Consider the following 27968-nt stretch of genomic DNA (forward strand, 5'->3'; position numbering starts at 1 on the left):
TTATACAGCACAAACTTCTCTAAAAACATAGAAAGGGCTTTCCATGGTTCAATGAGGATTGAAATAAATACAAAAAAAATCCAAATGATCTAAGATTGATTAAAAACAAGAAACACAACCTAGTTTAAAGTATAAAAAAAAAATTAAAAAGGGGGAAAGCTGAGCAAACAGCTACCTGCAGGTTTCTTGTAAATTCCCGTCATAGTTGAGAGAAACTGGAAAGACTGGTCTCAGGTGACTGGTGTTTCCCTAACCTTCACAACACATCTGTGGTCGTGATTACGCTGTTCATTACTAAACCTGACATTTCTAAAGAAACCGTCTTGTCCTCTCCAGTGAGGGGTCAGTTGAATGATGTGTGACATACAGCAGCAGATGATAAAGTTGTCTAGGATGTGTGCGTTAACACCTACTGATGATGCAAAACATAGAAAAAATGAATGTGACATTATTGGGCACACTGGCACAGTAATATATTTGTTGCTTACCTGAGCTGCATCAAAAACATTAACTTTGGCCCCAGGGACAGACATTTACCACTAGAAAATTGGTTTTGTCAATGTAATTAATTTTTGTTTTTTTAATTATATTGTGGCCCTGCATTACAGAGTGACCCTGTGTCCAATACATTACTTTAGCTCATGGTGTGCTCACGAGCTATTGTTTAATCAAATGACCACACACTTTGAGTGCAGAAGACGCCTTCTGTATGCATTGTATCTACAATTCATGGTTCATGTAAAACCATATAAGGTAAAACCCACACACACATAGTAATCGTGGTATATTAAGTCGAATATCTCACTTTACCCCTTAAAGTCTAAAATACTTAAAGGTTCAGTCAGCGGAATGGTCAGTTTAGCTAACTTCCTGTCATTGACTGCAGTTAGCAGTTCCCTCCCTCGTCCCCACGCCACCACATTAATGCACTGCGGTCTTCAAACAGCGAGTTATCTAGCACCATCTCAGATAAGTAAGTGTGATAAAACATGATAAAAACCATCAAAACAGACATTGGGAAGGATTTTTACCTGCTCCGCCATTGTAGGCGCATAAACATTCACCCATCTGTCACTCTGGCGTGTATGCGAGACCATGAGTGAGACAGGTGTATGTTTGTAGCGTTCTCTCTTGTGATTGGATATTAATTTCGGGATCCCCAAAAAGTTTATCTGCCGATTAAATGCAGAGCAGCTGACTGAGAGATCGGTTTTATGAAACGCGCACATTAAGTGATCACTGTATGAATAAAGAGCGATTAAACACTTGATACATAAATCGCTTACTTCACCTTTAAGCAACCCTATTGGTCAGTGTATAGACCACTGAATCGGCTACGCTACAACCCCTGCTGAAAAAATCCTTAGCTCGTACACACCTCTAAAGGTCCATGGTGCACACGAAGGACTGTGTAGGCCTACTGTCTCTTTAAAAAAACCTTCTACGTCATCAAAATTACCATAATTTGCAAAACGCGGAGTGACAATAGGCTACCTCCTCCCCTCCCTCCCTGTTGGTATCACTTTTGCTCTCTTGTCTTCTGACCCATTCATATCAGCCGAGCGACTTAAAATGGAGCAGTTTGTGCAGACCAAGATCAAGGGAGACAAAGTGGTGCTGTTCATTAAGCCCACGTGCTCGTTCTGCGTGAAGGCCAAAGACGTTTTGTCCAAATACAAGTTCAAACCGGGACATTTGGAGTACGTTGACATAAGTGGACGCAGCGACATGGCCAGCTTGCAAGACTACTTCCTGGAGCTGACCGGAGCCCGCACGGTAAACCATGCGGTAAACACCACAGACGCTGCTGCTTTGTCAGCCGGGGAGGAGTGTCTCTTCTTACAGAAGAGCTCACTTGCGTCTATCTCAGGAAATGTAGCCAATGTGTAGCATTCTAAAGAAACCGAGGGAAGGTAACCTACATTAAAACATAACTAGTGGGCTAATGTTTCCGTAAACAAAGAGGTGTAGGCTATCAGTAGGCTATGCATGAAACTATTAAAACAAAATAGCCTTTTAGCACTGTATGTAAGCTATTAGGCCTGATATTTGTAAATATGTGAATATTTGATTAATTTGACCACAGTTAACCCATTACATTATTATTTCATCCAAAGAAATCAATCGTTCGGGTAGTCTTCAGCAGGAAGTGCGCATGGAGTAACATGAGAAACATCCTCCCTTATGTCAGCCTCAGTCTCCATAGAAACGTTAAACCTGAAAGTTACTGATGAAACAGATGTCAGTTTATCAGGTAATGTGTGCATGACTTTGTTACAGGGTCAAGTCCTTCTTTGAACTGTTCGAGTAGGCTATAGTATAATCAGGGAATGTAGCCTACATAGGTATTAAATTATTAAAAAGTATAGTAGCCCTAAAGGGACAATGAATCCTCCTATTTATTTCCTCTGATAACAAGTTCATTTGTGTTTTGTTTTTTGTCAAGATAGTGATAAAAATGTCGTTATTTTGAGATAACGAACCTGGAAAAGGAATTAAAATGTATGATTCAATGTCCATTAAGGGCTTCCGTATAAAAGTAGGCCCTACTCAGCCTCAACCTACTCTTTAATCATGGATTCATTTTATGATTATTTTTCAGTATAATAAATTGAGAGTTTGGTTTGTAAAAAAAAAAAAAAAAAAAAAAAAGAAAGAAAGAAGACAAATATTGGTAAATGCCAAAACAATCGCCCGCACCCCCAATTCATACCTCCACTTTGTTCATCCAACAGTCCAAACCTCAAATTCTTCTGCTCTATAATTTTATAATTCATAACGACAATCAGAAAACCGTAAATAAATCAATTATCATACAAATAATTTAGAACAAAACACAAGTTATTTGTGTTTAGATGTGTGCAAAAATCTTCATTTGTAATGTAACTAGTCAATACAGATGTCCCTGTCTGCTTTTGTGTTTTGAATGTAGGTCCCTCGGGTGTTTATCGGTGAGGAGTGTGTTGGAGGCGGCAGCGACGTGGAGACACTGCATAAGAGCGGTAAACTGGAGGGCATGCTGCAGTCTATTGGAGCCCTGCAGTGACGCGCTCCACACCTCCCAGGTACACCACAGCACACACTCGTATAGAGGGAGAGACAAAGTGTGTGAAGTGAAAAGGCAGGGACAAATTTGTCAAAGTGGGCAAGAAAAGGAGGTGGGTGTAGCCAATCTGAAGACCCAGCGCAAGTTATTAAGAGCATGCAACAGCAAGCTCTTATTAGCATAGGGATGATGAATAAATGAGAGGAAATAATGTGCCTGAGGCTTTTCTCAAAGAGATGGGAGGCAATGGCTCTGTGGTGAAGAAGACAGGAGTGCAATGAGCTCTAGGCCCACACACTGTATCACTTTATGACAGGAATGTACAGGCTAGCGAAAGGGAAACACCTGAATGTTGAGTTCAGATACATAAAGAATGGAGACGCCTCCACATGGGAATGTTCTGAGGAGTATGAAAATCAAGTGAATCATATGCTCTTGCCCTCGACCCAGGTTAACACCTATGTAAAACAACACATTACAACGGACCTATTGTGGCATTAAGCAAACCTGTGGGTGTGACTTCACCCTCTGCAGACTTACAGGTTCACTTTCATTCAGAAAAGTGTCAGCACATACATACATTCATCGTCGGAAAACGGCTGACAACGTCATTGTCGACGATAAAAATATTTTTTTTCTGTTAGTTTGTCACCCATCCGTCTCTAAAGCAACTTTTTTTTTGGAAAGAATTGAACGCGCTCAAAATGCACACAAACACCTGAAGAACTGGCCCTGCCTGCACAATAATGTACAAACATAGTCTCTCCTATGTTCATTCTGAAAAATGTCTTTATTTAAAGTCAGACGTGGTGGTATGTACAGTCTGTACAACACTGGCCCAGTAGAGACTCGCATGTGTTTCCATACACTTGAGAACACTTTGTTTTACAGTCCAGATTTTCAACTGCTATTTACTGATTTTTAAAGGGGGATTGTGATTTGTCTGTGGATTTCTGAGTAGACGCACACATTGATGGATGGGTTGCAGCAGGAGGTTAAATACAGTGGTGAGAGGTGCTGACTGATTTCACAATTACACTCTCAAAATCTCACAGTAGTGGATTTCTTGTACTAAATACTCAGCCTGCTGCTATACAAGTACTGCAAGAACCTGATACAAATACAGTTACATACTGATCGTAGACTATTATTGATTTATACTGATCCACTCAATAAAAAATAGCTGCAAAATGTCACCTTTGAGTTTTTTTCTTCCTTTAAAAAAAAAAGTTTACCTGACACATTAAGTTTTTCTGTCTTCTTCTACGATCTACCTTTTTATTCTTATCATGCACCGTTCAAGTAAATACCAGTAAAACAGTAGACTGTAAAATAGTGCGACCCAGTTGTCTCTGATTCAATTGTCAAAACAATAATGTCATAATCCACATACAGTATACAGTAGTTTACAAAATAATTGCAGCACCAATAAATCATAAACTTGTTATGATTAAAAAAAATAGGATCAAATAAATATTGTGTACCCACCCAGAGGCATTGTGGTGTTCAGTGTACTAACTTATGTTCATGATATGGTGGTTTTTCCTAGATCTCTCTATGGCTTCTGTACATGTTAATGCTACAAAAGGCTTTTTGCCTGTTTATGCGCCAGAGACAGAACGTTATTATTATTGCAAATAGTTGAGTAGTAGTTTCAACATCATCTCATTTTAACCTGCAAAGGAATCGGTGAACAAGTTTAGCTCATAGGCTTTAAATCAGATTTAAAAAATAACAGCGATCACTGTTTGGTGAACAGAGTTCTTGGTTTTTGATATAGTCTTATGCGTAGTTTGATTTGTAGCCATTTTGAATGAAAGTTTGATGGTTTGACACAGACTACCATTACAATGTATTACATCTCACATGGATCACCATCATAAAAAGTCTAATCAAATAATTGTACTTGAATTGGTCCTGCTCGGCTGAGTTTGTTTCAGATTATATCTGAAAATGGGCTTGACTGTGCTACCAGCAGTAATACCAGTTTACCAGCTTTCACTTTTAAAGTATGCCACCGGGCACTCGGCTGAAATGCTGTTTGAGCAACAAATAAGTTACAGAGATTTTGGCTTCAGAAATGCTGCGTGTGCACACAATCACACAGGTTCCATAACCAACAGGACACAGATGCATCATGGGTCACCGATGCAGAGGTTTTAATTGAAGACGAACAGTCCAGCGGACAAAACATACAGACATCCCCAGGTGTGGAGTAGAGAAGAAAACACAGTTTCCGTCCTGCTTTTTTCGTCCTGAAATCATATTACCCGTTACTGAGGTTTGAAACAGTCTCTACGTGATCCTAGTGTGTGGTTTCAACAGATGTGTGGTCATTTGATATATCTGCACTTTGTAATGGAGCCATTTTATGTCACTGTTCACCTTTTGAAGTCCACCATTTTGCTTCCACCGATAGAAATATATTCTTTCAAAGAGCCAGTGGCCAGCCAGTCATTTTATATTCAGATTAGTTTTTAAAGGATCAGTCATTTTGTATTGCCCATGATGGAATAGTCATTATGCAAAAAAGGGCGCACAGTCATTGCTCCAGGAGGGGGAGAGAGGTGTTTCAATTTGGTGCATGTCATTGCTCATTTTAGTTAAGGAGTCTCATGGTGTACTCTGCTGCAGCTGTGTGTCCTTCAGAATCAGCCTTTAATCCAGCAGGACAAACTGAAAAAGCTTTTGTTAACTGTTCGTTTCTCCAGCCGTTGATGACGTGCCTCTCTGTTTGTCGTTCCTCTCTCCCTGGTGTCCCTCCTGTGCTCTCTCCCCCCACACCGTTTCTTCACAGGTGTTGGGCGTGCAGGTGGGGGTCACATGACTATGCAGCGGGACTTGCGTAGCTTGCGTCGCTGCTGCTGGTACTCGCTGAGCTCCTGCAGGTAGCCTCTGGACGGCCAGCGTAGCCTCTCCACCTGCTCACGCTCCTCCTCTGGAACACACACACAAACAAAAAAACACATATCACTAACCATTATCTACGTAACACAACACTACGTCTGCTCTTAATATCATTATAGCAAAAGATGTGTAATACTTGGCACGTTCTTCCACTAACATGTACAGCGGTAGCTCCTTGGATCAATGCCATGGACACAGACAACAAAGCCACACTATCTGATAAGACTGTAAGTTTACTCCCACAGTGATGGATTTGTGCTACTCCTTCTTCTGGCCTTTTTGACTTCACTTGTGCCCTTCAGTACCCGTCCAATGACCTTAAATGATTCTTGCTTGTGACTAATAATGACAATAAAACATGCTTCCGCTGCTAACCAAAGCAACGCAATTTAAGCTTATGTGGTAGTCTGTCTGTTTTGTGACTTATTAATTGCATATGACTGCTCAACTTATAGTATGATTTATACTATAAGGACTAGAGGCATTATTTTAAAGGGACACATAAATACTGTCTTATTGTGCAAACATAGCATAAAATACAGAGGTTTTCACAGGTGTCTTTGACCATGTTAGACTATAAAAAAATCAACTGAAAGGACACCATTAAAATAGAGGGTGGTAAACCCACTTTCTATTTTCCAAAAGTGTTTAAGTGACAAATGGAGTTATATTTCAATTTACAATCGATTGGAGGACACCTTGACGACACCTCATGTATTTAAAAAAATAATGGTAGCCTATCATTAGGCAGAGCTAAAGTGAGACGGTACACTGTGTGAAAAACACAACAGGCCCTCAAAAGCCTGGAGGCACTTCATTATTTTTAGGATGAAGTCTGAAGCACTAACCAGGCTTGTTATTTGAACAGTTGACAGATTGGCACACTGACCTGAGAGCTCCAAGAAGTCAGGTTTGTGGCTGAAGATCAGGTAGTTGTTGGCGATAAAGTGGAGGAGCCACACGTACAGCTGCTCTGCATTGTGGCACTGAAAATAAATTCAAACAGACATTATGACAAATAACAATTCTTTTGAGAGTGAACGCTTTTCAAAAGATACTCATGAATGTCTGTTACAGATGAAAGCTTAGGGCTACTGCATGTGACAAGATTGCCACAGAAAAAAAAACATGTCATTGTTTTTTTTTGAACAACCAGCTACATTTCCCCTTTTATGCAGCATTCACATTTTTGCAGCTGAAGTCAACAGTAATATGAAGCAGTCATTGACATGGATAAGCTATCTCCTGCAGGTGTGTTCAGGGTTCTCGGTTTATGTCTCTTGCCCTTTTGATTTTTTTCCCCCGGTACACTCAAACGTTGCACTGACCTTTGCTCGGCGGAGTAGTCGGATCACGCTGATGCCCGTGGATGACAGCTCTCTACTGGGCATGCTCTGAAGGTAAGCGCACACACACACCTCGCACAGATGCTGCAGACGTTTCACCTGGTACATCTCAGCACAGACCAGCACCGCCATGGCCTGCAGCACACTGGCTGGACACACAAACACACACACACACAGCACTGTCTGTTATACTGAATATAGGCACTAATTGTTTGTTTATTTTATACAACAGCAGGACACATTTTTAAGCGTTTAGGCCTCCAGAGGAAATAAATGATGTAAAATTCTCTTTAAGTAAAGCTATTAGCAGGATTGCCCTATGAAGCTTTAACCAACCATATAATAATAAAGGAATAATGTGTCTATTTAACACAATTATAAAATGCAGAACACATTCAAAAGGCATCAGTCCTCACACTTAGTCACTTTAAGACGAATTTCAAACTAAGCATTTGACAGCAAACTTCACGTTGGTATTATTCAGTGTTCAATGAGCATTTCAGTGTATTTCATTGTTGTTTTTTTATGGCCCAGTTCTTAACAGTTTTATTTCCCTGTCACTGACTGCACACTACCTGGCCAGCATTAAACAGCAGGCAGACACAGCTCGGGCCTGGCTGGTGAACACAGGGGAGCAATTAAGGGCTAAAAGACTCAGAGATTTCCCTAAGGAGTTGGTGGAGAGACGCAGCAAAAGTAGAGTGAGTATTTGGTGTGTTTTTGTCAGGTGACCAGAGAACAACACATGTTTTCATGCCTACACATTTTCCAGAACCACTATCTGCTTATAGCACTCTACTACAATATTGTTTACAAAGCCACCTTTACAAGACGTCAGACACGATTAAGCAATTTCTATGATTTTAAGGCATTATCATTACATGGACAAAATCTGAGCTGTGTGCTTTAGGGTTCGGGGCTCAGATCACATTGAATAGAACAAATATTTAATTTCCCATTGCCTATGCCAAACGGTCTAATTACATCTTTACAAACATACATGCGACAAACCTCAAACAACTAATAGTATGTCAAAATGTGAAATCAAATTGCTTCAACTTCAGGATGTGTACTGGATATTTTTTCCCAGCTCATACACAGAATGGACCGGTAGCAGAATATGAGGAAAAGTGATTAAGACAACAAGCATTCTGCAGAATTTCTGACTCCACCTTTAACTGAGCAGCAGCCGTACAGGTTTGTTTTGTTCAGCTGCAAAACCATGTAACATACCTTCTTCTAGCTCACAGTATGTACAGTGAACCGTTTTTGTGTGAATGAAGTCCTCCTGCTTTGATTTGAAAGCCTTGGTTTTTGCTGCTATACTGGTGGAGTTACCTTGCGTCGACCTTGAGCACTGAGCTCTTGCATAACATAGTGCAGCGGCTGCAGCCTCTGGGGCTCTTTCATGGATTTAATTTCCTGTTCCCATGACTCAACTAGAAGCTGCATCTCTGGAAACAGCTTGCGTTACCCTCCTTGTAGCTAAGCTGTATCTTTAGGGTGGCTTGCTTGTTGAGGTTTTTCTCGCCGTTTCATTAAAAACATCTCATGCCACTAAATAAGGGGATTGTCAGCCCTCAGTCGCAGCCCATTCAGGAAGGATTACACTGAACCTTTACATACTGTCGTGTGTTCAGCAGCCTCGATATAAAAATACTGGAAAGTAAGACGACAGCCAATGCTGTAATTAACTCTGTAATTCTGTTAATGCAAATTACAGTTTTATGGCTTTATCTATTCATGAAGGAGCGTAACATCTTTTTTTGTGCTTTCTGAATTTGTAATTAGCTTTAGTTGGAAGGTTGGATTCAAGAGGGACTACAGTGATGTCACCATGGATGTCATGGACACAATCCAACACACACACACACACACACACACACACACACACACACACACACACACACACACTACTTATACCAAAGCCCTGTTGACATGATTGCATTAGGTAATTTCTTACCATTAGGGGGCATTAGATGCCTTGGTGACATTTAAGCTTTAACCTGGTAACAAATAGTTGCCCACAAACATATAGCAGCACAAACTGAAATTTAAACATTACATTAGAGTCCCTTTGGCAACCTGTTAAAACGTCAAACTAATATTCCCTAGCATATTAAGGTATGGTTTGGTCCACCTACTCCTGAAAAAAAAAACCTACGACATGTAATGTATCACTGGAATATTAGCACATAATTGTGTGTGTAACCCTATGGACTAAGAACAACCTACAGTTAGAAATACATTACTATTTTTTTGTTGAAACACCAAACCAATGAGCAAAAAAGTGTCTGACGGTGAGAGCTGAGTGTTGATTATCAGTGTGATCAACAGTATCTGCTTAACTTTCCCATTAGAGGAAGACACTTGATGCTGTGTTAAAAATACAACTATTGCCAAATGTAATTAAATCTGTAGCTCATCATCATCAACAGAGAGTACTGTATAATCAGCACTAATTACTTTAAAAAGGCAGCGCGGGGGCGCCCTTAGCTCAGTTGGTAGGGCGTCCCCCCTCGGGCCGGGCACAGCAGCAGACCCGGGTTCGATTCCGGCCCGCGGTCGTTCTCTGCATGTCACTCCCCTCTCTGCCCCATTTCAACTCTGTCTCTACACTATCAATAAAGCATAAAAATGCCAAAAAATATCTAAAAAAATATAATAAAAATAAAGCATAAAAATGCCAAAAAATATATTTAAAAAATAAAAAAGGCAGCGCACAAAGTGACAGATAGTGACAGAGGAAACCAACAACATAAACAACAGGTTGTGGGGCTGCAAGTTGGCGCCACTAAGAGCAGAAGACGCTATGATGCCAAGGGTTGATATTTTCATCACTAAAACTAATTTCATTTTAAGCTCAGTGCTGTTCTCCACACTGGCAGCATGTCTCAGTCACACAGATGGTTGATAGCCCTCGTCATCTGCGCTTTTGTTTTGGGCTGAGAGCCTAGAGGAAGACACTACCGTACCTCTCTTAAGTGTTATCTGATGGTGCTTATTTCTGACGTACATTAAAATCAAATCAAAAGGCCCATCGTCCTTCTGTAAAAAAAAAAATGTAATTTTGTTGGATTCGGATCTGTGGCAATCCAAAGCGACTTTCATCTCTGCAACAGATCAAACCAAGCGTCTCTTTAGAGTTATTATACATTACCACACTAAGCTAACTCTATTTTTATTTACAGCAACAGCCCGAGGGAGGAGTTATAGGTGGATGAATGAATAACACACTGACTGAGGGTTTCCCATTGCAATCAATCTCACCACCATACTAAATCTGCTACAGGGTTTAATTAGTCCTCAAGATAAAGAAGTGTGTGTGGGGGGGGGGGATTTTCTTTCTATATTTAGACCTCCCATTGGCGATGTGATTTGTGGTTTTACGTGGCATTTGGGTGTTAATCTTAATGTATACAGTGGTGGTGGCAGGCAGTGGTATATAGTACTGTGCAGTAAACTCACCAGGACAGCAGGAGTCAGTGTAGAGGTACTCCAGGAAAGACAGGAATGTGTCCGAGGAGACACCGTGGATGGGCACCACTCTGCTGCGGGCCTCTGCGTACTTCCCACTGAACATGGCCGCCATGACGTCACAGCGCGCCACCAGCACTGCCCGGTGTGCTGGCAAAACGCTCCCTTCAACACACCAAAGACCGTGTGCAAAAATGATAAACATCTTAAGGTTCAGTATTTCAGGTTGGCGTTGAGGAAACTGTCCCAAAGAGCTGCCAAGTGAAACGCCCTGGAGTGGGAACTGCGCTTTATTCATTTATTGAAATTTTGACAGATAGTTAAAAGAATGTCTCTTTGATCTAAAACCACTGGAGGACGAACACTGCTAACATCAACAATGTGTCTCTTTTACCTCCTGACAGCGATGTAGAGGCTAAAACCTAATTCCATTTTTGTCTTCTTTTTTTTTTACGAGTGACGATCTGTCATAATGGGTCGTTTATATTAACAGGAAACAAATCACATGAAAAGCTTGGGCATAATCGCTTTCATTAAATTCCATTAACAGCCAGTGACAGCTTTTTTTACCACACAGCAGCAGCACTTAAGCGAGAGAAAAAAACTGAAATGCATCAAATATTCTTGTAGAAATTTTCTCTGTGACCTGCAAGAGTTGAACTAGTTAAGGACTAGAAAAGCTCCCTGAGATAGATATTGATTGAGGAGAGGCTTTGGGGCTTTATTTCCGGACTTCTCAGTTTGATGTTTAAATGGAGAATTGGCTAAATGCAGCTTGACGCGGAGCTGCTGGTGGGATGACACGTGACAGGAGCGGGAGGCCCAAGGACCATTTTATCTGACCTGGGGCCGTATTCACAAAACATTTTAAGGCTAAGAGTAGGTCCTAACGTGCTGATTTAGGAGTAACTCTCAAAAATAAGGGGCGTTTCACTCCTAATTTTAGGACTCCTAACTTTTTAAGATAAGTGTAATTCACAAAGCATTTTAGCGCTAAAACTAGCTCCTAAATCTATGAAAAGCTAGGAGTCCTCGAGAGGACTCCTAAGTCACTAAGAGTAAATCACAGACACTCATTTGATGGCATTTTGGAGAGATTTAATGCTAGTGAGCTTTACAAAAGGTACCTTAATAGCTGTAAGGGTTTAATGATCTTAGTAAAGCTATGTTTAGAAAGTATAGACACATTTATATTTATTATATTTATATAAAAAATTATGTATTAAGTTCCTTTTCCTGCAGTTGCTTTGGGTTTACGATGCACTGAAAGTTACTGTTGGTGTCACGTTTGGGTTTAATTTGTTACTAGAGTAGGCCCATATGTGGCGCTTCCAACTCCTCCATTCCACAGGTCCGCTACTGTATAGTAGCGTGTCTCGCCTTTTTCCTTCCGCATGCACTTTACGATTTCGCCAGTTGTTGTTTCTAAATTGCGAATTTCCTGGTTTGCCGCTGTCTGACTATTGCGGCATAGTCCGCCGTTGAGGGAAATACAGTGAGAGTGCATGGCGTGCAGCTGTTCAATGAGGATATTTTTTCCGATTCAAATCATTGTAACATTTTAAATTAATAGACCTATGTGGCGCTATTGTAGGTTAATTGTGAACGAATGTGTGGGAAACCCTGCAGTATCTTGGTTTCATGTTAAATCAGTGTCACTTGTCATTAATTGTATATAAAAACTCTTCACTTTAATACAGCGACACGATATGGATATCTCCACAGTGTTTCTATCATAAACTCACTCTTAGCTCTCATTCCCTCTCAGCCAATCACTGTGGGCATAGAAGGTATGAACATGACATCATCCATAGCAACAGGGTCAACACCGCCCTCTATTCTCAGCTTAGGAGTTCCTCCCATTCCTTAGTAAAAGTTGATCTTATCAGCTTTGTGAATAGGTTTTAAGAAATTACTCCTTACTAAGAACTTTTAGTGCTCCTTAGGAGTACTCTTAGCGCTAAGATAAAATGTTTTGTGAATACGGCCCCTGGTCTCCAAGTTGATGACTGAGATCATGATTCAGTCAAGGCTAATAACATGTGACCTTCCCTGGCTCTGTGACGGGGCATGCACCTGTGAATGTGTGTGTGTCCAACAGATCGGCGTGGACCCACCTTGAACCATGAAGATGACGTCAGAGTAAAGAGGAGAATTGAAGAGGTTGACAAGGGTCTGGGGGCCGAGCTGAGCTGCCCGCGCACTCGGCGTGTCCCTGGGGCCCTACGTGCACATACACACACACACACACACACACACACACACACACACACACACACACACACACACACACAAAACAGTAGCCAAAAGAAACACGACATAGATTGTTAACATTCCTCTGCTAGAAGTTAGTTACTAGTTATCAGCAAAATTGCCATTCTGTGCATTTATATCCTTCCCTTGTTGAAAACAAATGGCTTCTATGCCAGTCTTGCTTAGCGCTACCCAGACACATTTGAACTGCAACGCCAAGAACAACATGACTGAACTGGCTAACAGACTGAGAAGCAGACTGTCTGTTTATTCACACGTTTCTGCTCATTTGAAGCATTTGAATGATGCGTAAGGGAATGTGTGTATATAGTGTGCTGCAGTTCACAGCAGGTGAAATCGGTAGAATGAGAAAATCTGTCAGTGTGTCTTCTTTGAAGCGTGTGCGCACAAGAGGTTTACTTGAGTCCACAAATGAGTGTTTTCAAAGCACCCCCATTACCATTACGTGACCTTTCTCAGTCAACTGAAGCACAAAGAACTCCACTTTCTGGCAGTGCCCTGCTGCAGAGGGAGCAAACACAAGAGTCTTCAGAAGAGCCACCCGCAGAATCAGGCCTCTATGATTTTCGTTTGTAAGTGCAGGGAAAGCTTCTGGAAAGCACATTTTGGCCGGTCTCAAAGAGTGGGGCGAACCTCGCTCTACAAAGTCTTTGCAGAGGCCCAGATCAAATCATGACAGGACACTAAGGCGTCTCATCGCGTTTAAAAGGCCCGTCCGTCTCTCGCTGTGCCAGCTCATCCTAACACTGCCTCAGGGAAGAAGACCTAGTTCTATCCAGATGGGCTGGTAGACCCTGCACTGTGCCAAAGGCTTGTCGGACCAAGCCATGTCATATCTCATGATCTCTCTCTGAATGTTAAAGTATGCTGCCTGTTACATGAAGCCACCTAATGTTTTCTCTATACAGTAGACACAAAACGCTACGCATGTGATGCTGCAATTTTTTGGACAAAATGTCAGATTTCCTGGCTGATGTCAAATGTGAACTATACTTACACCTCCTGTGACGTGCCTTAGCTCCTTTGAGAGCATCTCTTGTTTATTTGTGTGCAAATTCCCACAGTATCTGAGAGGTGATACGGGCAGTACTTATGTAAATACGCCAACCTAATTATAGACACATAATCACTGTGCTGTGTCTAAACAAGGACTTGCAAATGAAGGTGATGTTTGTAACTACTTGTACAAAAAAACAGTGTTTATACCTTCAAAGAACTGATTTAACACATAATGTATATTTAACCTCTCTTGTTGGGGAGCATACATAGTATAAGATATTAAAGTTTTCATCAAGATTACATTTTCTGTGTTTTTTAGCAAAATAGAAGAAAGTTGATTCGAAACTTTGAAGGCCTCACCCTTTCTCTGCCGATTAGGGAGCGTATGCGCTCTATAAGCTGAGCCACAGCTAGTGTATTCTTCAGCTTCTCCTCTAAGGCCTCCTGGAGGTGGTCCCACTCCCAAGCTCCTACAAAACATACACCAACAAAACACAAACATTCTCAAGACCAAAGATAGTATACAGATTACAGAAAAACACAGACAAACTCTTTTAACTGCTTATATAATCCATGGATGGGACTCGTAGTCCACATTCCATGAATGTCAGAAACTGTGACACAAAGGCCAGTGCAAAACACACCTTGGGGCATTAATAAATCTGCACCCAAGCCAATTGGTTTATAATTTTTATTTAATTTTTATATTAATTTAATATAATCAAAACAAAAACTAAATCAAGTAAAACTCTTCACCCTGCTTTATCATTTGGGAAAATGCTGCATCTTCTCACCACAGAGAGATGAAGCAGTCAAACACAGACTGTCAATAGAAGAGGGGACCTGGGCTGGGCTGGATTTATCACACCATTAGTAGTTCATAATGATGGTATTTGGGCTGATGAGAGGGATTATCTCAACAAACGGTCCTGATAGTAAGACAGCTTGTAGGCAGGGTGACAGATTGGCTCTGGAGCTGTGCCGCTCAAACATAATGCAGCCAGACACCACAAAACAGAAGTGAATACACCACTAGATGTTTTCATATGTTGGATATAAAGGAACTGGAAAAATGTAAATATAGATGCAAAAAAAAAAAGCTTCACTTCTCACCCACCGACACAAACACACACTGACAAACAAAAATGTGGAGAAAGGACACTTTTTGGAACAGTTTCTACAGTTAAACATTTTTCCCCTACATCTTCTAGATACCTGACTCTGAACCCAACCTAACTTCATCAAACCCTGACAAGAATATAAACTAGTGTATTTAATGCTTAATTCAGTTTCAAGGAAAACAAAACTCGGACAGCTTTTCCCAGTGTGTCAACTACAGTAGTCTATAAATTGACCCCAAGGAGGCCAGGATGACTGATAGCGTTTTAATTTCTAAACATTAATGATGTTATAACCCCCATCATTTAATGCATTTACTCCATGTACCTTATATAATCTAACTAACAATTAAGCACATTGATAATATGTTATGAATATGTCGTAAAAACTGTAGGGAAAGGACAGAGACAGAACACAGGATTGTAGAAATTCTTTATGTACTTTCCCACAGCTTGAGGCTGAGGATGTATCTTTTTCTTCAACAATGGCCCTCTGTAAACTCTCGTCAGCAGACCTGACCATAGGTTAGCTACACTGTTGCATTAGAAGGAACATCAGCAAGTCAGTGTAGGCGTCTCCGCATAGAGCATAGGTCAACCACCAAGACGATACCAGCAGATTGGATGAACGAGATGAATGACAATCCAATGACATGTATAACTGAACTTGTTAAATATGAACTGCTGTCAAGAAACGAGACTCTTTTGACTTCTTTTTTGTCTGCCTGACGACTGCATAAGCTGTATTGCCGACATCACTTTTTTTCATTAAACCATCCATTGTAACTTTTCATCATCGCCTCCTCCAACATTTTTGCATCCTCTAATTCCTCTTAAGAAACGAACACGTATATTTATTATAAGTTTTAATATGACCACAAACACGCACAAACAATGATTTATCTGTGTCATACACATGTAATACACACACTACACACACAAGCAAACAATTTACAAATTCAATAGTTCAGCACTCTGCAAAGGGAGAGTCTGACATAGTTAAAATCACATCCAAAAAGTCACAGCCTATGTGACAGTCCACACACACTCAAGTGACAGATACCCCGAAGCATGAGTGTGACACTGTGTGGTTTACCGGGACATGATATTGTTTAGCATAACCAATAAAATGCTCAGTATAACCAATATAATGAGCTACAGTGTCAAATGAGTGGAACTGAAATGCGAGCAGAATCTATCTGTCCTCTGCTCTAGGAAAGAATAGTACAGCTTGTTGTGGATTTACTGCAAATGAACACCAAACATTGGCTCAAATGCTTCTGTGCGCAAGTAAAATATACTAATACACACATACACACACACACACACGTACAGACTTTGAGAGGTCAGCTGCGTTAAACATACGATCAGATCCTCCGTGTTGAGGGTTAACATTAGTCATTTTTCACACTAGGATAAGCACAGTCTCCCCGCAGTGTTTTACGCTCAAGTGACATTCTCATTCTCCTCAGCACATGCACACAGATTCTTGTCTCCGCTCTTCTCTCAAAGACACAAACACACACACACACACTGACAGCATGCTCTAGTGGCCAGCTCCCCCACCACCCAAACACTCTTTGTCTCTCTCCGTCATGTGTGATCTCACTGAAATGCAAGCAGCACCTTAAATACCCAGCACTCTCTCGCACACTATACTCACAGTTTTCCCCTGCCTACCTTCCTATATTCCCCCATCGCCCCTCAAGGTCTTGCATGAAAATACAAACTGCAGTCTTTCACCCGCTGGCTTTCTTACTCATACAGTCTCTCTGTGAATCCTAGTCTAACCCTATAATCTTCTTCCCCTCCACGCTCACTCTTCGCCAGCACTCAAATATACACACACACACACACACACACATACACACACACACATACACACACATACACACACACACACACTCAGCCTTGTGTGTTTGTGTGTCTCCCTCTGGTGAATACATGCAAGTGCTCGCCTTCATACCATCAGCCCTGCTCGCATACACGTTAAGAGGCAGAGCATAAATCAGATGTTCATGCAGCTTTTTTGCCGTAAGCTCTCCTGCAGAAAATGCAGCCTGCCGTGAAGCGTGGCAGACACAAGGCGCTGCGCTCTAACATGCATGCGGCAAGCGCAGCACTGCAGACTCTGAGCCGCAGACCTGGGAAGATTTTCATCTCGGCACTGACAATCACACAGCTGTCTAATCTGGGCTTTATACACGGCAGGAGAACATGCTGGGTAAAAGGGCCCACGATTTTACAACACATCCAAATGTTTCGGTTGCATGGTTAATGCCCGTATCCATGTTAGGTCAAGTTCATATAAAGATACCGTTAATTCTACATGGCACCTTCATTACAAAGGTAATGGTTTGTCAGTGTAAGTATGGGGCCACTGTAACAGGCTATCACATTGGCTATCAACATGATGGAGGTTCAATTTCTGCAAAGACATCGCTCGGTGCAACCACTCCATGGGTCCATAATGTTTAATAGAAGTGAGTGAGCAGGGAGGACATGAAGGAAATGTGAGTGGCCTGAGGCATCCAAGTACAAATGTGGGGTAGGAAAGCGGCGAGAGATCACAGAATTACACGATGAATGATCAGGAACTAGATTAAAATACTACCGTTGCTTAATATCCAGCACTTTTAAATTTGACTTACTGTATTTCTGTTCCTCACAATGATGGCACATTGGACAAGAACCAATAGTAGGCATACTGCCTCCTGCTGCCAGAAGACATTACTCCTCACTGCAAAATTATTGGCAAAAGAGTAACTTCTTTGGGAGGAATAGAATTCCTATGCTGTGGATATCAATCCAACTCCGTTACGTAATGATAAATGCATTTTCAATTCATTCAGCAGATATTACAGTTTTGTTTAAGTGTCCTGCACATAGTTAATAACATAGTGCATGTTGGCCGTTGTCTTGGGCACAGTTTTGTAACCTGGTCCCTACTTTCTCTATTTGGCACCTCCTTTGAAACTGATCCTTTTATCAGAATGGCAGATGTAACCAAAGGGTTTTCATTAGTGGGGACACTGGTGTGATTTACGTTAGTGCAACTTTCAATACGCAAAAAGATTCAGCAGCATTCCCTAGAATTCACCTGTGATATAAAGTTATGGAACATTTTTGGTCAAGTAATTGGTATTGTTAACATTCAATGGTTCCATGGTGTCCAAAGAATGAATTGAAGTGCCACCATCAAGCTGACATGTATAGTTCTTGTGATGAAATATCTTAACAGGAATTGGGATGGGTTGCCATGAAAAAATTGCTACAGACAATAAAGCAGATCGTGGCTGTCGTCTCAGTTTTTATATGTAGTGCGCTGCGTTGGACTGTTGGATGTTTTTACCTCTGTAGATAAACATGAGAGTCTCCCACAAGCACATGCACAGGAGAGGGTCCTTCACCACCAGACGAGAGAGCCGTCCCGCAGAATGCCCTTCTGTGCGCGGCGGCATGTCGTCAATTATGGCTCCGTCCCAGGTGGAGAGCAGCGAAGAATGGGCGGGGGCGGCGGCATCCCGCTCTCTGCAAACACACCGCGACTGGGGACGCTCCCTGTGCAACCACCGGATGAAAAACGACACATAATCTATCAGCGTTTACACTAAGCAGGACTGAGCTCCTGCTGGCTACTGTGGTGAAAGAGCTTGTTAAAGGAATAGTTCAACATTTTGCCTCACTTCTCTGGTCACTTCTCTTGTAACTGTGCGTGCATTTCCGAGGAAGACATTCAGAATCAAATACATAATGAAAGGATACAAACTGTCACTGGCAGTTCCTTGGTTTCTTTCCAGAATGTATTTGATTCTAAAATGACATAAAGTGTAAAAAAAAATAAAAATAAATATAGGCTACCGTGGTAAATAAACAAGTCCCAAAAAGCACACAGGATCATTTATTGATGTTGTAAAGTTTATCTTTTGACTAGCTCCTGGCTCTTCATCAAAAATGCATGCACATACACAGGAACAGTTTTTGTCGCCTTTTTCTTGAGTGATGCAAAAAGCTACACATTAAAATGTTGAACTATTCCTTTAAGCAGCGTCCTGAGAGCAAGCCACCACCTCTATCCTACCTGGTCTTGGGCCCCAGGAGCAGCTGCCTGAAGTACGGGCTTACGGCGCACAGCACAGCCGCGTGCGCCCACCCCAGCTCTTTGCCGGAGTCCGACGCGTAGAATGCCACATCGGCGAACTGCATGCCGCGCTCCAACAGCCACTGCATGTCCTGGGAAAAGCTGGACTCCTCTACCCGAATAGGGGGAAGACGGGCTGGAGGACAGGAGGGAGGGAGAGGGTGAGAAGCAAGAGAGAGGAAAGCAAGGAAGGATGAGCAATAGCCAAAGATTAATGAGTAGCAGTAAAAATTTAAAGAAAAATACCAGAATGAACAATTAGTACAGAATTGGAAAAACCTATTTGGAGCAACGACCGGTAAAGAATTATTTCATATAACAAAAAAAACTGTCCTTTGCAACACACATATTCATGAATTCATATTAATAAAGAGCAGGAAGGTAAAAGGGAGCGTGGGGGATGGGGCTTCACAAATCACTGTCCTATTATATTCATAATCATGCCTTATACATAGTGGACCTCGTCTTTTTTCTTTTTTTAATGGCCGATCGCATTTGGCCGGGAATATTGTGCTGTTCCTGAGTCAGCGCATGTCAAATTTAATGCAAGCGACACCATGAGTAGAGTTAAGCAGTGTTACACAGATCCGCCGGTACTTAAATCCTTTTTTGGCTGGACTTCAGTGATGGTCAGTCATTGCATCATATTATGACATGCACAGCAGCAAAGGGGTCAGATCAATATTTAACACCGGTTTATCAGCACAGTTTGTATTCAATATTTTCAAGCGTATTATTTTGTGTAAAAAAGATGCCTGCGCGAGGAAAACCAGTGAAACGCCAGCAGTAGTAGCAGCAGAAGGTGTAAAAGCTAGAGACAGGAATGTAGGATACAACACTTTTAAGCAGCATTTTGTAAATAAATTATGCAATGGGATCTATTTGTGGTGTGCGCGTTGTGCTTTCTGGCCAAGTTTATTTAATGTTATTTTAAATACAACCCACAGAAAGCTTTCAGTTTGTGGCAACTTCCGGGAATTATGAAAAGCGGCCTCTTGCAGATTTAATCAGACCGTCTTTTAGACTGTCAATTACGAGAAAGAGTCGAAAGAGAAATAGCGCATTAAGACAAAGGGGAAGCAGCAGAAATGCAGCACTTCAGCATTGAGGACATTGCTGTAATGATCAAACCCGCTTTGTCTCTGCCGCTCACTGATGTGTATGAATGTTTGTGTTTTAGCCTCTTTTGATCTTGATCGTTCATCTCTCCTCATAATAAGCATTTTGCTCTTGCTGAATATTAAAAATGCAGTTTCATTAAGTCTGCAATGAATCTACAGTCTGCTCCAAACTACAAGCTTTAAAGCTTAGGGTGACTTGTTTTTGAACCTTAATTAGAATTAAATCTGCAATTAAAATAAGAAGATTAAAACCAAATTAGAACCTAAACAATCAGTCGATGAATGATTGCCATTGTTTTGATTACTAATAGAACGTTTGAGCGATTTCTTGGGCCTAAAAATTGCCCAAACTTCTCTGATTCCAACTTCTCAAAGAGAAAAGATTTGTTGAGAAGAACTTTTTGGGATCATTTTCTAATTAGAAATTGCAGACCTCAACTAAATCTCCCAAAACTGAAATATACATTTCTATTTGAGCACCATGCTAAAAGGTTGAGGGGTGTTACCGGCTGAAAGAGTTGACAAACCTCTAAATACTTAAACTGGTTAAGAGAATGTGGTGAAAGAGAATGTTGAGGGGTAATCCTCTCTCTCCAGCCCCACGACTACAATCGCTGCCTCACAACGCCAAAGGCACCAAACACTACAGCTAGTTCTTACGGAGCTCAGGCTAAAATTGATTCAAATGTCATTCAATAAAAGTGGTCCACCTAGCTCTTTGTCTCCCGTCTTATGTCTGCTTTAGAACAGAGAGTATTGATCGGGGTAAAACCTTTGTGCTCAGCTCTTTTCATGCTGCAAGACAAAACAACCCAGTCAGTCAAGTTGAACGTTTCCTATTCACCATAACAAAAGAGAAACAATAATAACTAAATATCATGACAATTAGACGATGAAATAAAATCAATAATTGCAAATAATTACAAAAAAATAAAATGTTGAAAGGTTTACCGCTTTGCCAATAGAAAATGACAAGACACAATGAAATAATAAAGCAATATCAGTTTTTAGATACCGTAGTATTCCTCTGACCTGGTTGTTCTAAGTGAGGGGGACGAAGATCGTTGACTTTATTTCCTCGCCTCTTCTCTGGCTTCTCTTTGGCTTTGTGTTTCAGACACTGAATCATGAAGTACTCCAGCTGAACAATACAGACAGACACACGTTAGATCAAACGCAAGGTACAAAAAAAATAGTGATGTTACATCATCAATTATTTGCTTTTGGAGACAACTGTGCCGGTCCACGTGTCGCTACTTATCCTCGTCTCCTATAACAAGCACACAGTAGCTGTCTGAAACATTGTGTTTATTAGACAAGATGACTGTGCAAAGTGGAGATTGTATCTTGCGGCTTGATTTGAGCAGAAAGAAACACTTGCTTACCCTTGCAATTGTTCATCTTCTGCAAAAAAAAACCCGAATGCTGACTTTATCAATGGACGCTGGATCCAACAAGTCATTCAGCCCATCAAAAGAAGCCTCATTCAAACACAGCAGCTGACAAACACATTTATAAAATAGTCTGACTTGACATTTGTCCTCATTAAAATGATCCTACCGACTAGGTCCTTGTGTGGCGTAACCACTTACCACGCTGCCAAAGTATCGGCCCACAAAGACGTGGTTGAGCGAGGGCAACTCCAGGTAGGTAGCCCCCAGGTCTCGGGACAGCTGCAGACCTTCACTGTGGGGCACACAGCTGCTCCAGTCAGACGCACACAGCGGGCACGTACAGGGAGGGCCCTCATCTGAACACAGAGGGGAGAGAATGTAATGCTAAGGGGGGGAAGTCTTTCAAACTGTTAAGATAATAGAATCTTATAAATAGTTTATGAGGGTATATATGTGAGGCCATACATGAGGCCGTATAGAGGACATTGTGCTTTTTAGGATGCATGAACCAACCCTGGAATGAATCGAAAAGCTAATGCTGAAAAATGCTGATCCAACAAGATATGTACAGTGTATATCATAGGTTGGTTGGGATCCGCAGTATGAAGAGTCAGTCTACTCCCACACTGGGTTTGACACTCCATAAGGGGACACGTGCAGCTTACTGTAAATCTGTCTAATACAATAGATGACAACCAAAACCTATTTTTGGAAATATGAGTCAATATGTGTTACAAGTTCCTTTTACACCAGGCAAGAAAGTGCATAAAACACAAACTTAAAGTTACTACATTTCATAAACCCATTTGAAATAGATTTTTTTTAACAGAACATAAAAACCAGATGGTGGCATCTGTTTTTTTCATGCTTTCATGGTGACTTGTCCTGATTCCTCTAGTCTGTCTCAGTGTCCACACACACACACACACACACACACACACACACACACATTGAATGTGGAATTCAAAAGGGAGATGGATTCTTCCATTTTGTGAAAGATGTAGTGCGATGCTGTTTTCCAAAACATTTCATTGTACCGTTTTAACACCATTTTAATGAAAATAATAATCTTGCAACAACGCAAAAGATAGATCATCTAAAAACATCAACACAGCTACTGTAAGTGCCGAAGCATTTGATAAATCCTATTGCTAATAACCTGCAGGCATGGTGAAGAGACGGAGAGAGAGTTTGTGTGTGACAGAGAGAGGCAGGATGAAAAACGTGTGTGTGTGTGTGTGTGTGTGTGTGTGTGTGTGTGTGTGTGTGTGTGTGTGTGTGTGTGTGTGTGTGTGTGTGTGTGTGTGTGTGTGTCTGACAGGCGGTGACTTGGCATATCAATGGTATTTGTGTGCATGCTCGCCCTTGGATAAATCTGTCTGTGCTCCTGCACTCAGCGCTGCTTTGAAGGCTGGGTTAATGTACGTAAGGCAGCGCTCTCTGCCATGGCTGTATACCTGAGGTGGTCTAAAGTCGAGCAGTGGGAAGCGCTCGCAGCTAAGCTGTCATTCTCTGCAGTCATGGGGGGATAGCATGAAAATGCTCATGGCAGCCACAAACATAAACACAAGCAAAGGCTTTGCATGGTCTACAGGTACCCACTCCCTCTCTCTTTCTCCTCCTGTCTCTCTCTCTTTCTTTCTCTGGCGAAGCCTTGACTCACACTGTGATCATTCTGCAGCAGGAGCCCTGACAGGATCTCAAAGTATGCCGAGCAGATGTGCTAAAAATACAACCTGGTCCTGGTGCATCTGATGAGCGTTTACAGAATGTGGATTCAATGAGGGGTCAGTGTGTGTGCAGCCGTACTGACTTGTCAGCAGGCATGTATTTGATTCCTAATGTGTTAAGCAGCCTCCAGTAATGTGTTACGCAGCCTCCAATAAAGCTGTGCCCAAGTGCCCTCACCCTACCTAAGGTGTTGCCTGCCTCAAAGGCGTGCATAGCCAAAACATAAATACATTTAAAGGTGGAGTCAGCAGTTCTGGAGAAAGCTTGTTGTCAAAATCAGTGAATATCTATTAACGATCCGCTACCTGTACGTCTGGTGTTAATACACAGCCTGGGCTCTGTAAACGGGTATGTCAACAAAGGGTATGTAAACAAAGGGGGCCAACTATAGCAACAACATTCCCGTTTAAAGAGCCTAGGCTGTGTATTAACACCAGATTTTCCTTCCAGCATACACACAGTGTACAGACAGGTAGCGGATTGTGCAGAGATATTCACTGATTTTGAACATACATTCTCCAGAATCGCTGACTGCACCTTCAAGCAGCCTCTAAGTGCCCTCGTCCTACCTGAGTGACATAAGGCTGTGCTGCCTGGCTCCAAGGCGTGCACGGCCAAAAAATAAATAAACTTAAGTTAGTGCGTTTCCTGCAAGGAGCATGTGAGCCGACAGCCTGAAGGCAGCCAAGAGGAGAATGAATCAGGAGGACACTCACTAGAGGACACAAGGCTCAGACAGGGATCTCACTGGCCCAATGAGAAGATATTGTCCCGAAAACATACACAGCAACTGGGGCAACAAGTAAATTTACCCTGAAATACCGCCAGACATCAGATGCAATGGATGAGAGATGAGACATTTTGTATTTGCTGCATCTCTAACGTCACTGTTAGCAACCATCAATGACAAACTGCTAAAGGAACCGTCAGTTGTCGTTGCAAACTCAACTTTCCCCTGGCTCCGACAAAAAACGTAGGCCAAAGAGGTGTGTGCGTCCTTACCGTTCAGCCGCGCTCCTACAGCCACCAGGATGACAGGCACGCCCCAGTGCCTCAGGAGGGGACGCAGTCTGGGGGCATAGCCGTTCCTGACCTGCTGGAAGGCCAGCTTGTCCGTGACTGAATATTTAATGACCAAGATGTCCGCCTGCTCCAAAACCTTCCGTACGCTGGCCCAATCACTGTCCAACAAGTCCTGGAGAGTGAGGGAAAATAAAATGCATTGAAGGAGGTCAGATGAGGACAGACATGATAAGAAATGCAATATCCAGAATTGTCCGCATGCCCAACCTGTGCAACAAGTCTTGGCTTGGATAACCCTGCACCATTCCCCTCTGAGTTCTCCCTAAGTATAAATACCACAGTGTGGCTCTTTCTTGGGACTTTACCCCCAAGGGCCTCTGTGGGGCTAGCCGCTCGCTCTAAACCAACCTGATTCAACTGATTAGGCCGAACACTTGAGAAAAGCTTTGAGCAATTTGACTAAAAAGAGGACAAAGAGACATAGAATTAGACTGACAGACTTACCCCAGCTACACCCCTGACAGGGTTAGACAGCCCTATAATAGGACAAATACAGTGCTGCTACAGTGCTTTCATTTCAAATTCATTTGCTATAAAAAACAAAAACCTCTTTCATCATTGTGTTTTTTTTCCAGTGCGGTGCACGTTAAAATAGCATCCTCTTAAAATGAAAGACATTTTTTATTAAGGCTGCAATCAGCGCTGGAAGGCAAGTGGCCTTGGAATTTGAAATGTTGGATGTCTTCTTCTACGAAACAGAATTAAACAGTATATCAGTGTGGTGACGCACACTGTCTCAAATGACAATGCTGGGACAAAATTACACCACTTTTGTGTGGCATGTTGTTTGCCATATTGGCCTGCTTCAATCTTCCTGGTAACACATAAGCAAGGAAGGATTAGCAGCAAAGAGCTAAAGCAACATCTAAAAATTAATCTTGTCTTGAGGCTGAATTTTAACATGCAAATTGGGGGGATGGACACAAGTATGAGCAAACATTAATGCGGTATAAACCCATGCAGGGTCTCTATGTTTCTATATATGGGAATGTTGCTATCTACGGCGGTGGGCTCCTTTGTTTACATACCAGTTTGATTTGTTTTCAGCGCGCAAATACAGTACAGACAGGTAGCAGATCGTGAGGAGATATTCACTGATTTTGACAAGAAAATACAAGCATTCTCCAGAATCGCTGACTCCCCCTTAATTTCTGCACACAAACACACCACACTTACCCAACTGGGACAGTCCCGGACTACTACGGTGACATCTCCAAACACACGTGAGGTGTATTCCATGAAGGCTGGGTTGTGCAGGCTGCTCTCCAGATCGCAGGGCTCCACCAGCGCTCCGTGACCCAGGTAGCTCCACAGCAGGCCTCCCTGCAGCTGGCCCTGGCCCATGATCTCCTCCCCGGGCCCCACACCTCCGGGGCACTCGCTGCCCAGAGCCACGATGTGGATGGACCTGTAAGCCAGACAGACAACTCATGGCTTGAAAGTGACTTGAATGAAGCAGCAGCACACAACAAGCAGACGGTGATGGTGTTCCAGAGGTGGCACTGAGGGAGAGGAGGAGGAGGAGGAGGCACCAGATCTGTTGGCTTAGGTCCTTATTATGCATGTCTCTCACGGAGACGGTGCATCACTGTTGTAGGCTATGTCACTGAAAATCAATGAAGGGGGGAAGCTTGCCAAGGCACCTTATACACTTGAGTGGGCAGGCATATTATGGTTCAATAAATCAGACACTTTGAGTAATATGTTCGGCCCTGTAGGCTATACTATTTATGTTTGTATTATGTTTATATATTGACAACTAAACAAAGCATGCAACCATACCAGGAACCCCTTCTCCATAGTTACAGCTTGAGAGCATATTAACTTACATTGTGGTCTCCGCGGTTCTGGTCCGCTGCTCTACGCTATGGAGCCCGTGTTTCCCTCGCGGTGCGTTTCCACGCCAGTCTGCAGTCAGTCAGACTCGGCTTTTTCCGCAATGAGCCGCGGCTCAGCTCCGTGGTTAATCCCTCTCATCGGCGGTTGCCCCCCCGGGAGCCCGGCTGCTGGGGGAGTTTCGCAGTCACTCGCATTTCCTCCGTCTCCGTTATAATTCATTCATAAAAAGCGGAGCCCGAATACCGTCCCGAACCGACCGCATTTAAATAGCGCACCGGACAGCCCAGCCGGCGGAGCAGCAGAGTGTCTAAACAGCAGCGCCCATGGGCAGCCAATGCGCTAACAGACAAACAAGTTGTCAGTCGGTGGGGGAAACACAATTAGCGACGAAAGGGGCAGAGCTGGCTGGCTCGCGCCTGCCTCGGCGTCCAGACCATATGAATGACGTCGGTGGATAAAACAAAGTCTCACTGGCAAAGAACAACTGGAGAGAGAGAGAGAGAGAGAGAGAGAGAGAGAGAGAGAGAGAAATAAAGAGAGCGGTCGCGCCTGACTCAGCAACACGCACGCGGGGCATACACGCGTAAAAGCAGCGCGTGCCAACTCACATTCACTCCATGGCTCTCACACACACACACACACACACACACACACACACACACACAAACCATCTTTCCTCCAGGACTGTGCAGTCGACGTGCCGGTTTGATAGTGTATTTTTTTTCCCTCGGTGTACTCAGATGCACAGTAGGCCAGTTCTACACATGGTTTGTGTTTTAAACGACAGCACTTTCACCTCTGGCTCTGTACGATTCAGTAACAGGCGCGCGCTTTGTCCACCGGTGAATGCAATGCAAAGCACGTGCGCGCCAATAACTCACATTCTCTCATCCCTGACTCACATTCAACTGAGGTTACCCCCACATGAATACACACAAAGATTTAGCCAAGAGGCACGAGCGTGGCATGGGGTTCAATAATAATGACAGTGAGGATGATAATAATGACAATACTGAGCGAGCTGAAGGAGAATATTATACAGCAGGAGAATATAAAATACTATATTTGCTGACAAAGTCCATAATGAGATCTGGTAGTCCCTATTTGACGAAAATCCAGGCAGACTTGCAAAGCTTTTTGAGTGGAAGAGAGAACTAGCTCATGTCATTCATGGCCATGATGAATATTTAGGCTACACAAGGCACAGAACCACAACAAAGCGCTAATAGCGTGCAGGCCTTGGGTTTCAATACCCTGCTGCAATACTGTAATTCAATGCAGTGCACTTACAATCTGTGCAGTGCTCTCCGTCTGGAACCAGATGCTGCCCTGTTAAGCAGTTTTCCCCAGATGGTCTGCTCTTTATCTTCTTGACCTGTTGCAAAGGACCACCTGGACATAATGGCCACCTGCCTTGTTGTCTCATGATTCTCAGTTTCACTACATCATCATATTCTTAATATTTAATGTTAAGTAACTTTGCACAATGCGT

The 27968-nt window shown here is 42.4% G+C and overlaps 2 protein-coding genes across 3 annotated transcripts; one reads left to right on the forward strand and one right to left on the reverse strand.

The window, feature by feature from the left end:
* Positions 1-1523: 1523 nt before the first annotated feature.
* glrx (glutaredoxin (thioltransferase)) lies at positions 1524-6340 on the forward strand. Of its 2 annotated transcripts, none has more exons than XM_080025429.1 (3): positions 1524-1788; positions 2933-3065; positions 5844-6340. In XM_080025429.1, exons 1-2 carry the CDS (start codon positions 1573-1575, stop codon positions 3044-3046), a joined length of 330 nt encoding a protein of 109 aa, XP_079881555.1. In that variant the 5' UTR covers positions 1524-1572; the 3' UTR covers positions 3047-3065; positions 5844-6340. The 2 variants fall into 2 exon arrangements, with proteins under 2 accessions (XP_079881555.1, XP_079881556.1); XM_080025430.1 differs by having other exon boundaries at positions 1524-1776.
* On the reverse strand, positions 5844-27876 carry rhobtb3 (Rho related BTB domain containing 3; the record flags this gene model as incomplete). Its single annotated transcript, XM_080026613.1, has 13 exons — positions 5844-5984; positions 6843-6939; positions 7282-7448; positions 10768-10941; positions 12894-12999; positions 14410-14519; positions 18520-18728; positions 19249-19444; positions 21462-21570; positions 22022-22179; positions 24557-24749; positions 25814-26045; positions 27767-27876. The coding sequence occupies 13 exons, from the start codon at positions 27874-27876 to the stop codon at positions 5866-5868; spliced, it is 1980 nt and encodes a 659-aa protein (XP_079882739.1). The 3' UTR covers positions 5844-5865.
* Positions 27877-27968: the final 92 nt, after the last annotated feature.

Source organism: Ammodytes marinus, assembly GCF_949987685.1.
Source record: "Ammodytes marinus genome assembly, chromosome: 4".
Classification (NCBI taxonomy): domain Eukaryota; kingdom Metazoa; phylum Chordata; class Actinopteri; order Uranoscopiformes; family Ammodytidae; genus Ammodytes; species Ammodytes marinus.

What these genes read in the sequence shown, in the direction of transcription:
- glrx (XM_080025429.1), top strand. Translation starts at nt 1,573, where the DNA reads ATGGAGCAGTTTGTGCAGACCAAGATCAAGGGAGACAAAGTGGTGCTG. An exon ending in CCCGCACGGTAAACCATGCG is followed by an intron (nt 1,789 to 2,932) that starts GTAAACACCACA and finishes TTTTGAATGTAG; the next exon opens with GTCCCTCGGGTGTTTATCGG.